Here is a 15,994-nt window from a genome sequence, read left to right as displayed (position 1 = left end):
CTCCTTGCTCCTCCCTGTTTCTCCCAAGCGCCCATCACCCAACACGCCAACCACGGAGGCAAGCAGAGAGGCGTGTTGGTACCGCTACCTCTGCGCGCTGCGGCCCCCGCGCTTTCTCTCTCTTAGCTTTCGTAGACCCTGATCGCCGAGCACGCCTGCAGCGCTCGATGAGAGAAACAGAGTAGGGGGAGGCGAGGAATGAGGGAAAGCCGATCGCGTCGCGCACATGACTTGCCCTTGTTGTCCATGTTTCTGTTAGCCTTAGGGTTTTAGCGCCTCTGTGAAAGCACAAGCACGCACACATACACACACGCATGCAGGCACATGTATAGAGATACACATGCATGCATGCGTGCTCAGCCAGCCCTATATCAAGCACGAAAAGGGCGGAAGGGGGGAGGGGGAGCTGCAGTGTAAGACGAGAGAGCCTCCTCTCTCTGCTTGCCTTCGTATCTGCGACAGCCCTCCGCGTTCTCGCCCCGGCTTCCATCAACATGCCGACATCTGCGCACACGCGCGAAGCACCGTGCCCGGCCTCCCTCCGCCCTTCGCACCCTGTTGCCTTGCCTTCAGTCGTTGCGACAGCGCTAGTGCTGCGTGGAGACGTCCACGGGCTCGTAAGGTCCCGCATCTACGTAGGGTACGAAGTCTGACCGGTGCTGCGTCGGGTACTCGACATCCCACAGCGTGAGGCCATGAGCAGGAGCCGGAGACAGGCGCTCGCGCTTGAACTTCTTGCGCGATACCTCGAAGCCGCTCTGAAAGGCGTGCTGGAGCTCTTGATCGTCCCAGAGGCCGTGGCCGCCCGCCTTGAGCGCGCTCACCATGTTGCGGATCTGATGGCGCAGGAAGGACTGCCCGACGAACCAGATAAGGACTTCGTCCTCCTGCCGCACCACCTCAATCTTGTCGAGTGTGCGGATGGTCGGGAGGTTTGTGCGGGCCTTGTGGTACTCGTGCGGCTTCGCTTGGTACGTGATGACGCGCTGGCCGTACTCGTTGAAGGTTGGCAAGGCCGCAGCGCGCTCGAGCTGAGAAAGACCGCGCTCGACCGTCACCTTCGGCGCCGCTGGCGCCTCGCCGCGCCTCAGGCCGTGACTAGTTAGCCGCTCATGCTCCGCGCTGTACGCCGAAGACACCACCGGTCCCCCTCGACCGCTTCCGGTAGAAGAAGCCGCAGCGCGCCGCAGTGCGTTCGCCATCTTGCTGTCAGCAAAGAAGCCGTAATCGTGTGTCCCTTCCATGAGACGCGCCATGCGCTGCATGCGCGGCACATCGAGGTAGCGGTCCACGTGCCACTGCAACCCCGCGTCAAACAGGGGAGGTGCAATGCGGTTCAGAATGCGGTAGCAGTACACCCGCCGCACCCCGCTGTGCCGGGCATGGAAATCCTGGTTACGGCACGGGTGACAGCTGAGAACGGCGAGCGGCTGCCGACGTTGATGCAGCCACAGCGTGGCGCGCTGCAGGATGGTGCGAGGTTGCAGCTCCACCTCGCTTGGCACGTCTACATGGCACGTTAGGCGGCGCACCGACACGCCCGTCTCTGGAATGACGGCGGCAACGACGCTAACCGTCGGCACGTCCAGCGCGACAGCCAGCGCCTCCTCCAGCACGACCTTGGCGAAGTGGCGGGAGCCAGTGCCGTAGTCTGCCGCAGCAGTAGCGGTGTTGCCAGCTGGCGCAGCATCCTTGCTGTTTCGCGTTCGTTGCACAGACTTGTACCATCCATCAAAATCACTGCCTTGATACTGCACATCCACCCGGTAGCGCGTCATGCCGGGCGGAATGACCTGCTGACCAGGGACGTACCTCTCCGGTTCACCACTCGGGAGAGTGTGCGTCGCCTCGGCAGCTCCCGCTTCGCCGATGGCTGCCAGCGGCGGGTAGTACAGGAAGTTGTCGTCCAGCAACTCCTGCTCCAACACGTCGGCACCTGCGGTGGCCGCCAACGCTGTTGGTGCCGTTGCATCTGCCGCGTCCGATACGGCACTGCCATCCTCGTCTTCGTCGACGGCGTAACCACGTTGATTGGCGTTCACGGCGCTACAGGAAGAGCGCACCAGCCGGGGCGCCGCCGTCTCTTCCGTGTACACCGAGCTTCTGCGTGACTGCTGGAGCTGCTCCTGCATCCATCGCGAGTGCCGCGCGCTGTCGGCGAACATGTCCGTGAGCCGCGCCGATGTTGCGCGTCGACGAGCTTCGTCGTCGCGGGTCTTGCCATCGACGATGGAGGCCGCATCTTGGCTTGGGGAGAAGGCGGACGGAGACGACGCTGGCGACGGCGGTGAGCTACGCGGGCTCGTTGTAACGCCTACATCTTGGTGGCCGCTGGTGAGCGAGCCAAAGCGCTTCCAGCCTTGAAAGCCGTGGCTGGCAGCACTTCCTGTAGCGGTTGTAGTCGCTGAGGGAGGCACAGCGCCCCCCTTGCCGTCCGCGTGATCCTTCGTATTATTGCTCTCGCCATCTTTACCGTTGGAAGAGCCAGTGGCGCTCGTGACGTGGCGCTGACCTACCCGTAGCGCTGAGGGGAGCGATGCCGCTGCTGCCGCCGAAGCGCTAAGGCATCGACGCAGGCGAGGTGCGCTGACGGAGGGCGTGCGCCACATGTGTGCCGCCGCAGTCGGTGCGTGCATGACGGCCCCCGTGAGCCGAAGGCGTGAATGACGCCGTCAAATGGTCTCCTTCACGCCACGCGCCGTGTGACGTATAAAGGAGACTTGAATGGCGCTTCTCAGAGCGGGTGCGAGTGAGGGGCTGCAGTGTGCGCATGTATCTGTGCTTGTGCGTGTGTGTGTGTGTGGACGGGTCGCACACCTGGAAGAGGCCCCCCCCTCACAAGCACAGATAGTTACAACGGGAGACAGAGAAAAGCAGGAGGGGCGAGGAGGCGATGCCCACTGGAGCCACGGTCATCCATACGCTGCCTTGAGGAACGAGAGGTGTGTGTGTGTGTGTGTGGCACGATGAGGGGTCCGGCAAACAGAGCGGGGTGGGGACGCACGTGCGCACAGGTGCACGCACGCATGTCCCCACACCCTTTTTATTGCTGTGTTGTTTTTTCGGAGGGAGGCGCTCGAAACGCGGAGGCAGTCCGCAGCCAGCTTCGCTCACGAGAAAAGTAAATCGCCTCCACCACACGCCGTCGCCACCTCAATACACTGGCGGAGCCCCTCCCTTACTTTCCCTCCCTCAAGTGATGAGGCTGCTGGCCATCTTGTCGTCTTTTCGGCGACATCCATTCAGAAAACAAACAGAAAAGGGGACGGAGAGACTCAGCGTAAAAAAATGTTTTCTTTTTTTTTTTTGCTTCGTTCAACATACTCACAGACCAGCAAGAGGACAGCACCCAAACATGATTGACCGTCCGTGCCGCCGCCGCCCCACCCTTCCCTAGCGCGCCATGAGACCCTCACGAGTACCGAACAACAAAGCCTTCGGCCTGTCCATCACATACACAAGCAACGCAGCGCACAGCGCACTCCGCAAGAGAGGGGGTGGGTGGGTGAGTGGGTGGGTCGGAGGCACCGCCAGCCGAAGAAGCAAAGACACACGCACACACACATATATATATATACAAAAAGAAACGAAAGGGTAAGCCTGCCTAGTCCAAGTGGGAATAACAGCAACGACAACTTGAAACGCCACACATTGGCACGACGCACATCACCACTCCACGCAGCAAAGGAAAGGCGATGCTAAACTCCCTCAAGCACCCCGAACCACGCACCATGAAGTGAACGGCGGTGGTGAGCGGAGAGGAGAGAAGATAGAGACGCGGTGCTCAGCTCCACCGGCAGTGCTTCGCCAACGCCGCATGCCGCGTCGCAAGCAGTAACAACCTCCTAGAAGCGACGACGACAACAGGACAGGACTGCTCCCTGGCAACCCCACACACAAATCAATGCACTGAGACACCCGACCCTCTTCCTCCCCGCTGGCCCTTCCCCTGCCCTTCTCCCCACCCCACCCCGCCACACGCTAGCCGGTCCTTCTAACCCCACTACCTCTCCCTCACGCCTAGCCATCTGGAGGGTGCTCTTGCGTTGCAGAAGACCACGGGTCACCACCAATGTCACCACCACAGCAGCAGGAAGAAACTTTTTTTTTGCGTTTGTGTGTGTGTGAGGGGGGGGGCGGGGGCGGGCTCCGTTGACTTATGTTGTGTTGGAACGCTCTAAGCCCGCACCCGCTCGAGGAGAGGGAGGGCGGGAGATGAGAGGATGCGCGCGATGACGATGACGACGATCCCGTCTCCTCCTCATCCACCTCCCTTGCCCCCCGCCCGCCCTCTCGCAAACAAGCACATTCAGATGTCGAAAAAAACAAACAAAAAAAAACAGGGCGCACCCACGCATAGATCCATGCCGTCGTCACCACGGTGATGCATACCCGCCACTTCACATCGTGTGCCGTGACTCTTCTCGCTTTCTGCTCCCCTTTTCGCTTCAAAGTGGAGCGTGTGCGCTATCCAATACTCAAGCGCCGCTTGTCGTAGCACAGCAGCACCGCCACGACGGGCTTGGTGTGCCCAACAAAGCTGACAGACTGCGGGCGCTCCGTCCTGAGCCCATTCCACATGCGCAGGGTGTTGTCGCTGCTCGCCGTGAAAAGGAAATTGCTGCAGTCGCTGAAGACGCCGTCCCAGACCCAGCGGTTGTGCCCGGTGAGCGGCTTGAGGGACTGGAACTCCATGCATGGCTGCGGCGACTCGTCGCTTACGCCGTCACCTAGGCCGGGGCTGGCGATGCCGTCGAAGGAGTGGATAAGAGGACCAGAGGCAGCCGCGTCGGGAGCGGCGGCGTTGTTGGTATTGCCGGCGGCAGCAGCGGCCGTCTCGGTTTCTTTCGGAGAGCTGCTGTCCGTCTTCGAGTCCGTCGTGCCGCCCTGCTGATGCTGCTGCACCTGTACCTGCACTTGCTGATCGTCGCCGCTACCAGTGTGAGACACCGTGGTCGGCGCCAGCGCCTGCGTGGGCACAAAGCACGGCATACGTGAGTCGACGTTTTCGCTCTCCCCCGTGCCCTCGTCGCCGTTTCGAGTGCCACTCGGGCGCGTGGAGGCAGGCTGCGAAGGCGCGTTCGCTGCTGCCAGTGCAGAAGACTTCGAGCCGGCGTTTGTGTCTGTTCTGGCGGACGCCGCCGTTGAAGACGAGATCCGCAGGGCGGCCGGCACCAAGAACCGACCGACCGAGTAGTCGGCACTGCACGTCACAAGAAGCTCCGCGTTGGGCGAAATGAGCACGCGCAGGATGTACTTGTAATGCGCCTGAATCGTGTCGAACACCTCCATCTCGAGCTGCTCGGCGAGCTTCGTCGCGGCTGATGGCTGCGCTAGCTGCTCGTGCTTCGCGTCTTGCGCGGCGGAGGCGTGTCCACCGGGGCAGCTGCTGCGACTTCTGTTCGAATTTTGTTGCTGCTCGACGTGGTCCAGGAGAACAGCGCCCATGCTGTTCAGGTGCGAGGCGGCGCCGCTGGGGGTGCTACGCGTGTTCGCCAGCTCACCGCCGATGCCATCCCCACTCATGTCCGAGGCGCGTTGCGCGTTTGAGCTGAGCTCGTTTACCACTAAAGCCGAGCGGTAGATGGCCTCACGTGGGCCGTGGTAGCTGTTATTGGCCGCCCCGCCCTCGCCGTAGGAGCTGGCACTCCCCATCAGTGTCAGACGCAGCGGCGGCACACCAGAGGTGCTCTCGGAAGCCGATATTTTCCCGGGGCTCTTATAGGGCGATGGCTGCACAGAGCCTGAGAGGCTCATAGCGTGCGGGTCCTGCTGCCCCGGCGGGGTGACCGGCAGGTCGTTGCTGGTGGCAACGCCGATGATCAGGGGCTGCGTCGCGCTTCGGCTGGAGGCCGTGGCCGCCTTGCTCCCGCGCACCGAGGCGTCGCGGGCGAGTCGGATGAAGTGCACCTTGCCTACGTTGGTCGCCACGGCCGCCCACCTGCCAAGAGGCTCTATCGCGATGCTGCGGATAGCGCTGTAGTCGTTGGCGAAGTTTATGTCCTGCAGCGGCGCACGACCAAAAGCCTTTGCGCGTTCCTCCTCTGCGGAGGCCACCGCTGCAGCCTTGGCGGTTTGCGCCTCCCCTGCCTTGGTGCCTGCTCCGCCCGACGCGGTGATTGGACTGCAATCCGAGATTTTGCTTGCCGCGGCGGCTTTGTGGTGCGAGAGGCCCTTCATCTCCAACGCGACACTGGCGACGATGGAGGGGAGGTGCCACATGGACACCTGGCCCATTTGGTTCCCCGTCAGCAGATAGCGACGGTCTGGGGACACGGCACTGCAGGTGATGGCGGCTCCCGTTGCAATGTCCTTTAGCATCCGCAGTGTTACAGCGGATCGGGTGTCGAAGAAGCGGATGTGCCCGTCTTCGCTCGTTGCGATAAGGAGGAAGGCGGCCTCGCGACACGGCGCGCTGCCCAGCAGCGCAGCTGTGTCCACCATGGCGACGGTGCTGAGCAGCTGATCGTTTAGCGTCGTCGACGTTGTGGAGTCCGTCAGCTGACGCGACGAGCCGGACATGGTGCTGCTCTGCTCATCGTTGTTGCAGTTGTGCGCTAGTGGCACTGCCGCTAGACTCGTGAAGTTCATCGAGCTCTGGCTCTCGAACGAGGAGTAGACCGGCGGGGCCTGGTTCGTGCTGCTGCTGCTGCTGCTGCAACCGGTGCCTGCGCCACTGCCAGTTCCCGCGCCCCCGCCGCTGTGCAGGAAAGTGCCGAGGTCGTACAGGCGCAGAGCCCCAAAGCCTGCCACGGCCAGATAGCCCGTATCCGGCAGCAAGAAGAGGCTGTTGATCTGCGAGTCCTGGAAGACAAAGCTCTTGACGGTGCGACCCGAGGTAGCGTCCCAGAGCCGTATCTGCTTGTCATAGGACGCGGATACAACGACAACCGAGGCCATCCTTGCCGGTGCGGTGACGTCTTCCGCTGTTCTTCGTGGGCGAATGTAGCGTGCGCGTTGGTGCTCGAATATGTGTCGGTACACTAGTTAGGCGTCATTCATTGGCATGAAGCGTTCGCCCATGCGATCACATACATAAAGGGGGGGGGGAGAGGGAGGGAGGCATGCGCGCAGTTTGAAGGGTGCACGGGGCAAAGAGGGAGGGGTGGGGGTTGTGTGCTGAGCGAGTAGGTGAGCGTGATGGTGCAGAGACCGTGAGCGACCCGGAGACAGGGAGACATGGGCGAGTGAGTAAACGAAAAGATGCAAAGCTGCCCATTTCAAGCAGAGGCCTCGCACCTGCACATGTGCCCCGCGGTGCACGCGAGAGGCAGGGATGAACACGGTCAGTGAACACCCCGACGCGGCATCCTCGCCGCACCAGCCACTCAACCGATGAATGCCAGAAGTGGATGCATAGATGGAGCCGTCACGTGGGCTGCCATGGGCAGCCAGATGAGCCCCGCAGCAGACCCCGCAATGATCACCTCTTGAATCAGCGGAGCAGCACACACGTGCCACCCCTGGGCGCCTCCCCCTTTGAGCTTCTGCTCTGGAGGCGCTTATCTGCTACGCGTGCATGAAGCGAGCAAGAGGATAGGTAAGGTGGGAAGGGGCGGTGGCGGCTTGTTGGCCGCTACAGATGATGCCGGAGTAGTCCCCGCTGTTTGTTTGACAAGCGTTGTTCAAGAGGAAACACGCCGAAAGCGGGAGGAAGTTGGGTGATCGTGGTGGGTGGGGCTGAGCGGAAGCACCGGCGAGGGATGCGGAGGCGGTAGTTAGCGATGGCACTTCTGAAGCAGAATAAGAACGCTTGTGTGACGACAGCGGCAACACCGTGTGCAGTTGTCCGCGTGTGACATGATGAACACGACAGGAGAAGGTGTGGAGAGTTGATGACACACACACACACACACACACACACACACACACACAGAAGGAGGTGCGCCAAGAGGGTATGCAAGAAGCATTGCGCATGTTGACCCCTCTTGCACTCCGGCCAGCGAAGGGCAACAATGTGCGCACCTGAGGCTAACTGCAGGCGAGGGAAAGGGGAAAGTCTTCACGGGCTGCACAAGTCTTAAAGAGGAAAGGAGGTGCTCCATTCGCTGTGCCAGGCGTACTGCGCTTGCACGCGCACTACCGCTGCCACACACCGAAGACGAGCGCACATTTTCTTCAGGACCATTGCAACGCATGCATCGCCGTTCCGCTGTGCGTCCCGTTTTCTACGTCCCTTCACACATGCTTCTCTTTTTGGAAGCGGCTTGTCGACGTGCGTGTAGTACGCGCATCTGAGTAGAAGACGACACATGCGCAAAGTCAAGCGAGGCCTTTTTCTCAGCGTGTCTATTCGACCATGAACATCTTCGGAAACAGACGCATACACAACCACAGTTCACCTGCCTCTGCTGCATCACGGCTATGTCGTGGAACCGGATCCAACCAACACCGTTCGGCGTCGTTCAGTCCAGCGCAAGGCCACGGCAGCACACAGCGCAGGCTCGGCCCGGGATCACGCTCAACGCCACCGCAACGCAGCCAGAGCAGAGACAACACAGGAGGTGGATGCGCATATTTGTGGGACCGTCGACACAATTTGCAGCGCACTGGTACGAACGCGATCATGGTCGTAGGTCTCTGCGGCACCGCGCTGACCCACACCTGTCCGCCGACACCGAGAGCCCGCTGGCCATGCCCAAGGACAGGCTGCCGGCTGCTTGGCCTCCCCATACAGAGCGGGCACTTGAAGTGTGGTGCCACGCTGAGGTGGCCCGCATCATCAGGGATTCATAGAAAAGACAGTAAACGAAAAGCGATGGAGTGAAAGAACAAATAGGGAGGGAGGGGAAATAGAGAATGACGCACAGGAACGCACACGGATGCCCATCCGGTGCACGCGGACGCGGACGCCGTCCTCTGCATGCAGGCGCGTGAGTGGGTCTGTGCGCGAGCTCGCTGCGGGTGGGCTGGTAGACGAGCAGAAGGTAAAGTTCACAAGGGGGAAGCTGAAAGAAAAACAAAAACAGTCGGGCGCCCGAGAAAGATTTTTTTTTTTGGGGGGGGGGCTGAGCACATGTTAGGCAGAGAGAAAGGGGTGGAAGACGAGGTCAGTGTGGTCGGCATCGTTGCGACAGAAAGAGAGGGATTTGTTTCACAAGGCATACACACAAGGCAAGCCGAGATAGAGGAGGGGAAGGGCTGCAGGGAGGGGGGGGGGTGTATGTGCATGTGCGAGGCCGCGGGAGGTGTGGCAGGGGTACAAGAGTGTATACGTAGAGCGTTCACAAAGTAAGGGATGATTTGCCAATGGCACGGTGCCGTAAGATAAAAACAAACAAAACCGGAAGGTGGAGTGCGTGTGTGTGTGTGTGGGCGGGCGCTGCCACGAAGAGGGCGGGGCTCCACTCTTCGAGAAAGGTAGGAGATTATCACAGGTCGAAGGAAGACATCGAGCACAAAGAAAAAACACCTAAGGGAGTACGAGGAGAAGACAGAAGCACGCACGCACGTAATGAAATGCAATGGTCTTCTTCCCGGACGAGGGAGGGGGAGGGGGGGCGGGGGTATACACCAACGGCAGCAACGCCCCTTTCCTCCCCCCAAAAAAACCATCGAGCACAACTAGCACAACGTGCAAAACAAAAAAAAAAAACATTCAGATTAGAGAGAGGAAGAGAGCAGTACACTATACAACAAGTGTGTGTGTGTGTGACGGCCCAGCGGAGACGAGTGAGCTGTGATGAGACGTGCCGCACGAGTGAAAAGAAAGAGAGAGAGGGGGGGGGGTTGCCCTGATTTCGCCAATCGCCTCCCCACACACACACACACACACACACACATTCACGTACACCGAGAGCGAGAGCTCATACTTGTCATGGGACTTCCGGGAGCCCTTTTTCCGTCTCTATGCCTCGTCAATCCGAGGCGGATGCGTTCGCCGCCTCCTTCGCTGACTTCGTCCTGGCCGCGCTCGCCTTCTCCATCTGCGCTTTGATCAGCTCCGCCTCATCCTTGCGGGCCTGCCGGCGCAGCAGCTTGCCAGACAAGTTGCGCGGCACTTCACTGACAATGCGCACACCGCCGTGCAGCCGCTTGTGCGGGGGCATGCGCGACATGACGAAGCGGTACAGCTCGTCCGACGCACGCACGGCGTCTTTGGGAGACACTGACGGCTGGAGAGACACAAGCGCACGCGGGTTCTCGAAGCTCACGTCGCGCGGGTCCGGCACGCCAATCACCACGCAGTCCTTCACCCACGGGTGCGTCAGCAAGAGCGCCTCCAGGGAAGCCGGCGACACCTGAAAGCCCTTGTACTTGATCAGCTCCTTCAGCCGGTCCGTGATGACGAGCTCGCCGGCCTCAGCGTCGAACTTGCCGATGTCGCCAGTGCGGTACCAGCCGTCCTGCATGCACATGGCCGTGTCCTCATCGCGCAAATAGCCCTTCATCATCTGCGGACCACGCACCCACACCTCACCCTCCGCGCCGGGCTCTGCGTCGATGCCGCAAGACTTGTCTGTGCCGCTCTGCTGGCTGTCGTCTACCTTCACGATGCGTAGCTCCGTGTCCGCCACAAGCACACCGCAGGCGCCTGGCACCTTGTGCCGCAGCCCATTGGGCACCGTCACGGCCGGCGCCATCTCCGTCATGCCGTAGGCCTGCGTGACGGAGACTCTGGGCAGCATCTTCTCTATCGCCTCCACCGTCTCGGGGCCGAGCGGGGCTGCCCCGCAGCAGAAGCGCTTGAGCGACGACAGGTCCGTGTGCTTCACCTTGTCCGCGTTCTTGAGCAGCGAGATGAGGATCGGCGGGGCGACGAGGTTGATCGTCGCCTTGTACTTCTCGGACGCCTTTAGGTAGTCCTCGACGGTGTACTTGTACATGACGATCTGCATCACGCCGTGGGCGTAGCCAGCGTTGAGACAGGCAGTGAAGCCGTAGATGTGGAAGAATGGCAGGATCGTGATGCCCGCGTCGTCCGGCGAGAACTCGAAGGCCGCCCCCAGCTGCTCCGAGTTGGCGATGAGTGCTCGATTCGACAGCTTCACACCCTTGGACAAGCCGCCCGTGCCGCTGGAGAAGGGGATGACGACGGTATCGTCGAGGGAGGCGCCCTTCAGCCCATCGTAGCTGCGCGGCACAGGCCAGATGTACCACCTCTTGAAGAAGTCCTCCGGGTAGTGGATGGCCACCTTCCTGCCCGTGTCCTTCTCCACAATGGCGACGGCCTCCTCAAGCTGCTTGCGGAAGTAACGCATGCCGAGAATGACCTTGGCGTTGGTCTCTGTCATGAAGTATGCGAGAAGCGACGGCTCCGCGATTGCGTTCACCGGGGAGACGAGGGCGCCGAGGCGCAACGCACCGTACACCACAGGGCCGTAAATAATAGTATTCAGCATGCACATGCACACCACATCGCCCTTGCGGACCTTGGCGTGATGGTACAGCGCTCGCGCGCACCAGTCGGTGGCCTGTATGACCTTGGAGTAGGTCAGCTCCTTGCCGTTTTCCGCCTGAACGGCAGCGATTTTCTTCGGGTCCTTCGCCTTTATACGCTTCATGAGGTACTCGTAGAGGGTTCTCTCCGTGTTCACCTTGTCCATCACCGAGGGAAACCGCGACTTATAGACATGCGTTCCCGCATCTGCGGCGGCCGACGTGGCTGTGGCTGTAGCGGAGGGGGTCGACGTCGTAGAGGCAAAGCGGACCTGCTGCGTCAGTGCCATGGCTGCCGCGACGGGCCTCAAGAACGGCGTCAGGGCATGTGAAGACGACGACACCGTCAACGCGCGCGGTGCTTCAACGGGTATGCTTCGACCAGCAAGCAGGCCGTTGCTACGGCAAGCAACACCTCTACCGCAGCGCTGCGCACCGAGGACGCTCGCCCACCGAATCTTATTGCGGAGCATGCTGACAGTGTATGTATGGGTGCAAGAGAATACTAGGCACAACTTCTTTCCCGTTGCCGCTGTGCTATGATGGCGCGACACCGTGTCTTTATCCGTGAATCTGAGCGGAGGCGCAGCGCACGCCAGCACTGAAAAAGGCGAGCCGAAAAAGAGACAGGGGAGAAGGGGGGAGGAGAAGGGGGGAGGGCGGCACGAGAGAGGCCGAGGAAATGGCCCGGGGCAACACGCGGACGACAACAACGAAAACAAGAAGAAACGTCTTAGAAGCAGAGGAAAAGATGCAGCGATGAAGAAGAACGATCGCGTCAAACTCGCGTGTCAAGGAGGCACGTTTGATTGAATTTTTCTCGGTTGGTGGCCGTATGCGTGACTGTATGTAATGCAGGGACTCCGAGAGAGGAGGGAGGGGGAGGGAGGGAGGGAGGGAGGGAGGGGAGGTTGTCAATGACGGACTCTGGCACAAAAAGAGGGAGGGGGGAAGGGGGAGGCGGCTGATAAAAGGGCAAGAACAATTTAGAACAGAGAAGAAATAGCGAGGAAACTTCGTAAGCAATAAGCAACGTCGAATTGCGGTAGCGGGAGGGGGGCCGTACACACGCACACACACACAGAGCGAGGGAGCGAGGCAGGGGACAAAAACGAGCAGCAACGAGACAAAGACGAAGCAGAGCGAAGCGTTCGAAAAGGGGTGGAGCGAAGAAGAGGGAAAAAAAAGGACGGATCGAGTCACAGAGCCGCCCGTTTTTTTTTTTGCGTTCGGAAACGTGTAGGCAGAACAAGTCGATGGCAAGCAGAGCGGAGGAGGAGGAGATAAAAGGAAGCGGAAAAAAAAACAAAGAAAGGCAAGGGGGAGGGAGGGAAGGAGGGAGGAGGGAGAAAGTCACGTCGCACACACAAGTACACGGCACAACTGATGTGAGATGGCCGAACGGCTGAGCACACGCTCCAACAACAACAAAATTATGGATTCGAGAGAGAAGGATTACGAGGGTGCGGGTGTGTGGCGCGAAACGTAGAGATGAGAGAGCGTGGTGTCACCGTCCAGTTGAAGTAGGCGCCCTCTGCGACTCTGAGCGTGTGCGTGTGTGTGTGCGTGTGCCTGTCGTTCTTTGCTGTGAGTTTGTATTGTGCTAGTGGACTAAGATAGAAGAAAGAACAGAAGACTTGTCTCGTTTTTCTCATGAACTTCAGAAGCAGGGGAAAGCTAAAGACGGGGAAGGGCCAGCGGCAGAGCGATTTTTTTTTTGCTATTTACACCTGTCTGTGCGTTGTCGCCTTACAGGGCGAGCACAGACGACGGGAGAGGGGGAGAGGTCGCTTGATGGGCGCACACGCAAAGAAACTACTCGAAATGCAGTGAGAAGCCAAGCGAGGGAGGGAGAGAGGGTGGGTGTGTGCGTGTGCGTGAGAAAGGGAACGTCGCAATGCAGCTAATCTTGCGATAGGAGGGGGAAGAGAGACGTGTTTAACTCGAAAGGATGTGAGGGTGTGAGAGAAGGACCACACGAACACACACGAGAAAAAAAGAGCACATAAACCAATGAAGGCACACACCCCACCAAAGGGATAGCCGCACATGACATGCGGAGAGAAACGAGAGAGGTGCGCGTGCGTGCGTATGTGTGTGTGTGTGTGTGTGGAGATAGTGAGTCGGATAGTCACACGACATGAGAAACAGAAGCACAAAACAGGTGAAAGCGAGAAGGGCAGGTGTGAAAAGGAGCAGGAGGGGAGGGGGAGTGGAGGATGCCGGGGCATGTCGCCATGCATGGGGGGTGGAGCTTCCCACTGACGAGGACACACAGACATACACATATGCGCATACGCCTTTTACTTCGCCAGCGTGCGATAGGGGGCGAGAGAGATGGAAGAGGAAAAGCGAGAGAGTTACACCAACACCGTTAGTGCGTCAGCATAACTGTCTTCATCGATCCGACTTCTGGGGCGGTGTGTGCGGTCGTGCCGCTTACACATCGAGGGTCATACAGGCCGGCACAGAGCGCGTTTCTTCTACAAGAGTATAGATGCACGTGTATGCCTGTGCTTGTGTGCGCACGAGAATGCCGTGCCGTCCATCCCTCCAGTTTCCTGCCCCACCGGGTGTAGATACGAAGGGGGTCGGATGGGCGGGGGTCTTACTCAGAGGGCACGGACAGTGAAACTAACGAGAGAGAAGGGGGCCATGAAGTCCACTGGGGCCCATTCTCATAGGAAGTGGAGGCTGGAGTTGCCACTGAGAGATACAACTCAGGTAGCCGTTGCCGCAGAGAGAGAGTGCGTGTGTGTGAAAGAAGAGCAGCTCAACCGCCCTTCCCGTGATCTCCCGCCGCGCCGTTATGCCCCCGAGAAGAGAGCGCAAGGTGGGACAAGAGCGAAGCGAGCAAACAACAAAAAAACACGCAATTTTTCGTTCCCGCAAGAACTCGTGCACGCACCTGCTGACTTCGGAGGAGGGGGCGCCGCTGGGGTCCGTCCTTAGTGTTCGCTGTCCGAGGCAGCGCCTTCACCGTGACATATGCATGCATGCGCAGTTATTGCCCTCACTCGTGTGCGATTAGAGCGAGAGGGCGAGCGAAGAGTGGAGTTATTCCATTGAGGAGTATCATCCCTTGTTCTCACCTGGTCAAGGGCGATGTCTCAAACGTGTTTGACATTGCCGGGTAGGCCGGGCAGCTGACCTCTGCATTCCGCTCATACGGTATTGATGCTTATCGTTTCGATAGTTTCCACGAAAGTGCTACGCCCACTCCTTCCCACATCCATCATGCCTCGCGCCCGGCGGCAGAGACAACGGAGGGGGGATGGCTGGCCGGGGTGGGATCAAGTTGATCGCACAGACAAGATAGCAAGCACCAGCTTACATCTTCCCTAACGTAAGAGGGGCGCAAAGAAAGCTACCACGCCCCACATGCGTATATTCACCCGTGTGTGGCGGCCGGAGGCCGCCCGAAAGAAACAGCGGAGGCCCCCTCCCTCGGCACACGAAGGCGAAACCCTTTTGCATTGAGAAGGAAAGAGAGACAACGTCGACGAAGAGAAAAAGCCAGAAAAGTTCGCGACTAAAGTGTGAGGAACAGAACGTGGAGAGAAGGGGAACGGAAGGAGATGCACGCGTGTGGCTCCTCCTGATCGCCTCTCCCGAAGAGGCCTAGCACGTCCGCTCTCCGTAGACCACCTCGACAAAACAGCCGGATCGTCTGTTTCGTGTTTTCCCTTTTCCTTTTCCCCACTGCAGGGAGTTGCATCGCATAATTCCTTACTCGGTGCAGGAGGTAAGAAGAGGGAGGAGAAGAGAGGCGAGACGCGTCATCGTGCCTCCCTTCCTCGATAGACCTGCACACGACACACTCTCTCTACTTGCATCTATATGTATGTACCTATGCGCACGCACAACATCAGAACAAGGAATCAGGCTGTGTGTGTGCGTGTATGTATGTGTGCGCTTGAGTTCGGATGCTGTTTTGTATGTACAGGTGTGAGTGGGCGACCGTGTGCTGCATCGGAGTGTGCTGCTCTGAGAGTGGGAAAAAGGGAGGGAACAGAGAGGAGGGCGGGGGAGAGAAATCAATGAAGTCGTGCTGGGGAAAAGAAGAACATCCTCTGTCGCCGATGCAGAGCGTGCACACGCTGCGCTTCGCGCATGCTGCGTATTTGTGTTGTTCTTGTTTCTGAGTGCCTGTTTATGCCGCCGTTCACTCCGACAGCCGCTCTTCTTTCCTACTGCTGCACCAGCACGCTGATAACCCGCGAGGCCAAATGTCGTGGTGGCATGCCCTCCTCTCGCAGAATGCAGACTTGCATCGAGGATTCGCCAAGGAGCCAGGCCCTACCAACACCGTTCGGCGTCGTTCAGTCCAGCGCAAGGCCACGGCAGCACACAGCGCAGGCTCGGCCCGGGATCACGCTCAACGCCACCGCAACGCAGCCAGAGCAGAGACAACACAGGAGGTGGATGCGCATATTTGTGGGACCGTCGACACAATTTGCAGCGCACTGGTACGAACGCGATCATGGCCGTAGGTCTCTGCGGCACCGCGCTGACCCACACCTGTCCGCCGACACCGAGAGCCCGCTGTCCATACCCGAGGGCAGGCTGCCGGCTGCTTGGCCTCCCCATACAGAGCGGGCACTTGAAGTGTGGT

The 15,994-nt window shown here is 59.7% G+C and overlaps 3 protein-coding genes across 3 annotated transcripts; all 3 read right to left on the bottom strand.

Annotated features, from left to right (window-relative positions):
* Window positions 1-587: 587 nt before the first annotated feature.
* On the bottom strand, window positions 588-2,165 carry LDBPK_190990 (tRNA pseudouridine synthase A-like protein; the record flags this gene model as incomplete). The annotated part of the gene is made up of 1 exon (XM_003860227.1): window positions 588-2,165. One exon carries the CDS (start codon window positions 2,163-2,165, stop codon window positions 588-590), a length of 1,578 nt encoding a protein of 525 aa, XP_003860275.1.
* A 2,302-nt stretch (window positions 2,166-4,467) lies between these two features.
* On the bottom strand, window positions 4,468-6,900 carry LDBPK_190980 (hypothetical protein, conserved; the record flags this gene model as incomplete). Its single annotated transcript, XM_003860226.1, has 1 exon — window positions 4,468-6,900. One exon carries the CDS (start codon window positions 6,898-6,900, stop codon window positions 4,468-4,470), a length of 2,433 nt encoding a protein of 810 aa, XP_003860274.1.
* Window positions 6,901-9,857: 2,957 nt separating this feature from the next.
* LDBPK_190970 (4-coumarate:coa ligase-like protein) lies at window positions 9,858-11,669 on the bottom strand (the record flags this gene model as incomplete). The annotated part of the gene is made up of 1 exon (XM_003860225.1): window positions 9,858-11,669. The coding sequence occupies one exon, from the start codon at window positions 11,667-11,669 to the stop codon at window positions 9,858-9,860; it is 1,812 nt and encodes a 603-aa protein (XP_003860273.1).
* Window positions 11,670-15,994: the final 4,325 nt, after the last annotated feature.

Source organism: Leishmania donovani, chromosome 19 (genome assembly GCF_000227135.1).
Source record: "Leishmania donovani BPK282A1 complete genome, chromosome 19".
Classification (NCBI taxonomy): domain Eukaryota; phylum Euglenozoa; class Kinetoplastea; order Trypanosomatida; family Trypanosomatidae; genus Leishmania; species Leishmania donovani.
This window is presented reverse-complemented; position numbering and strand designations above follow the sequence as displayed.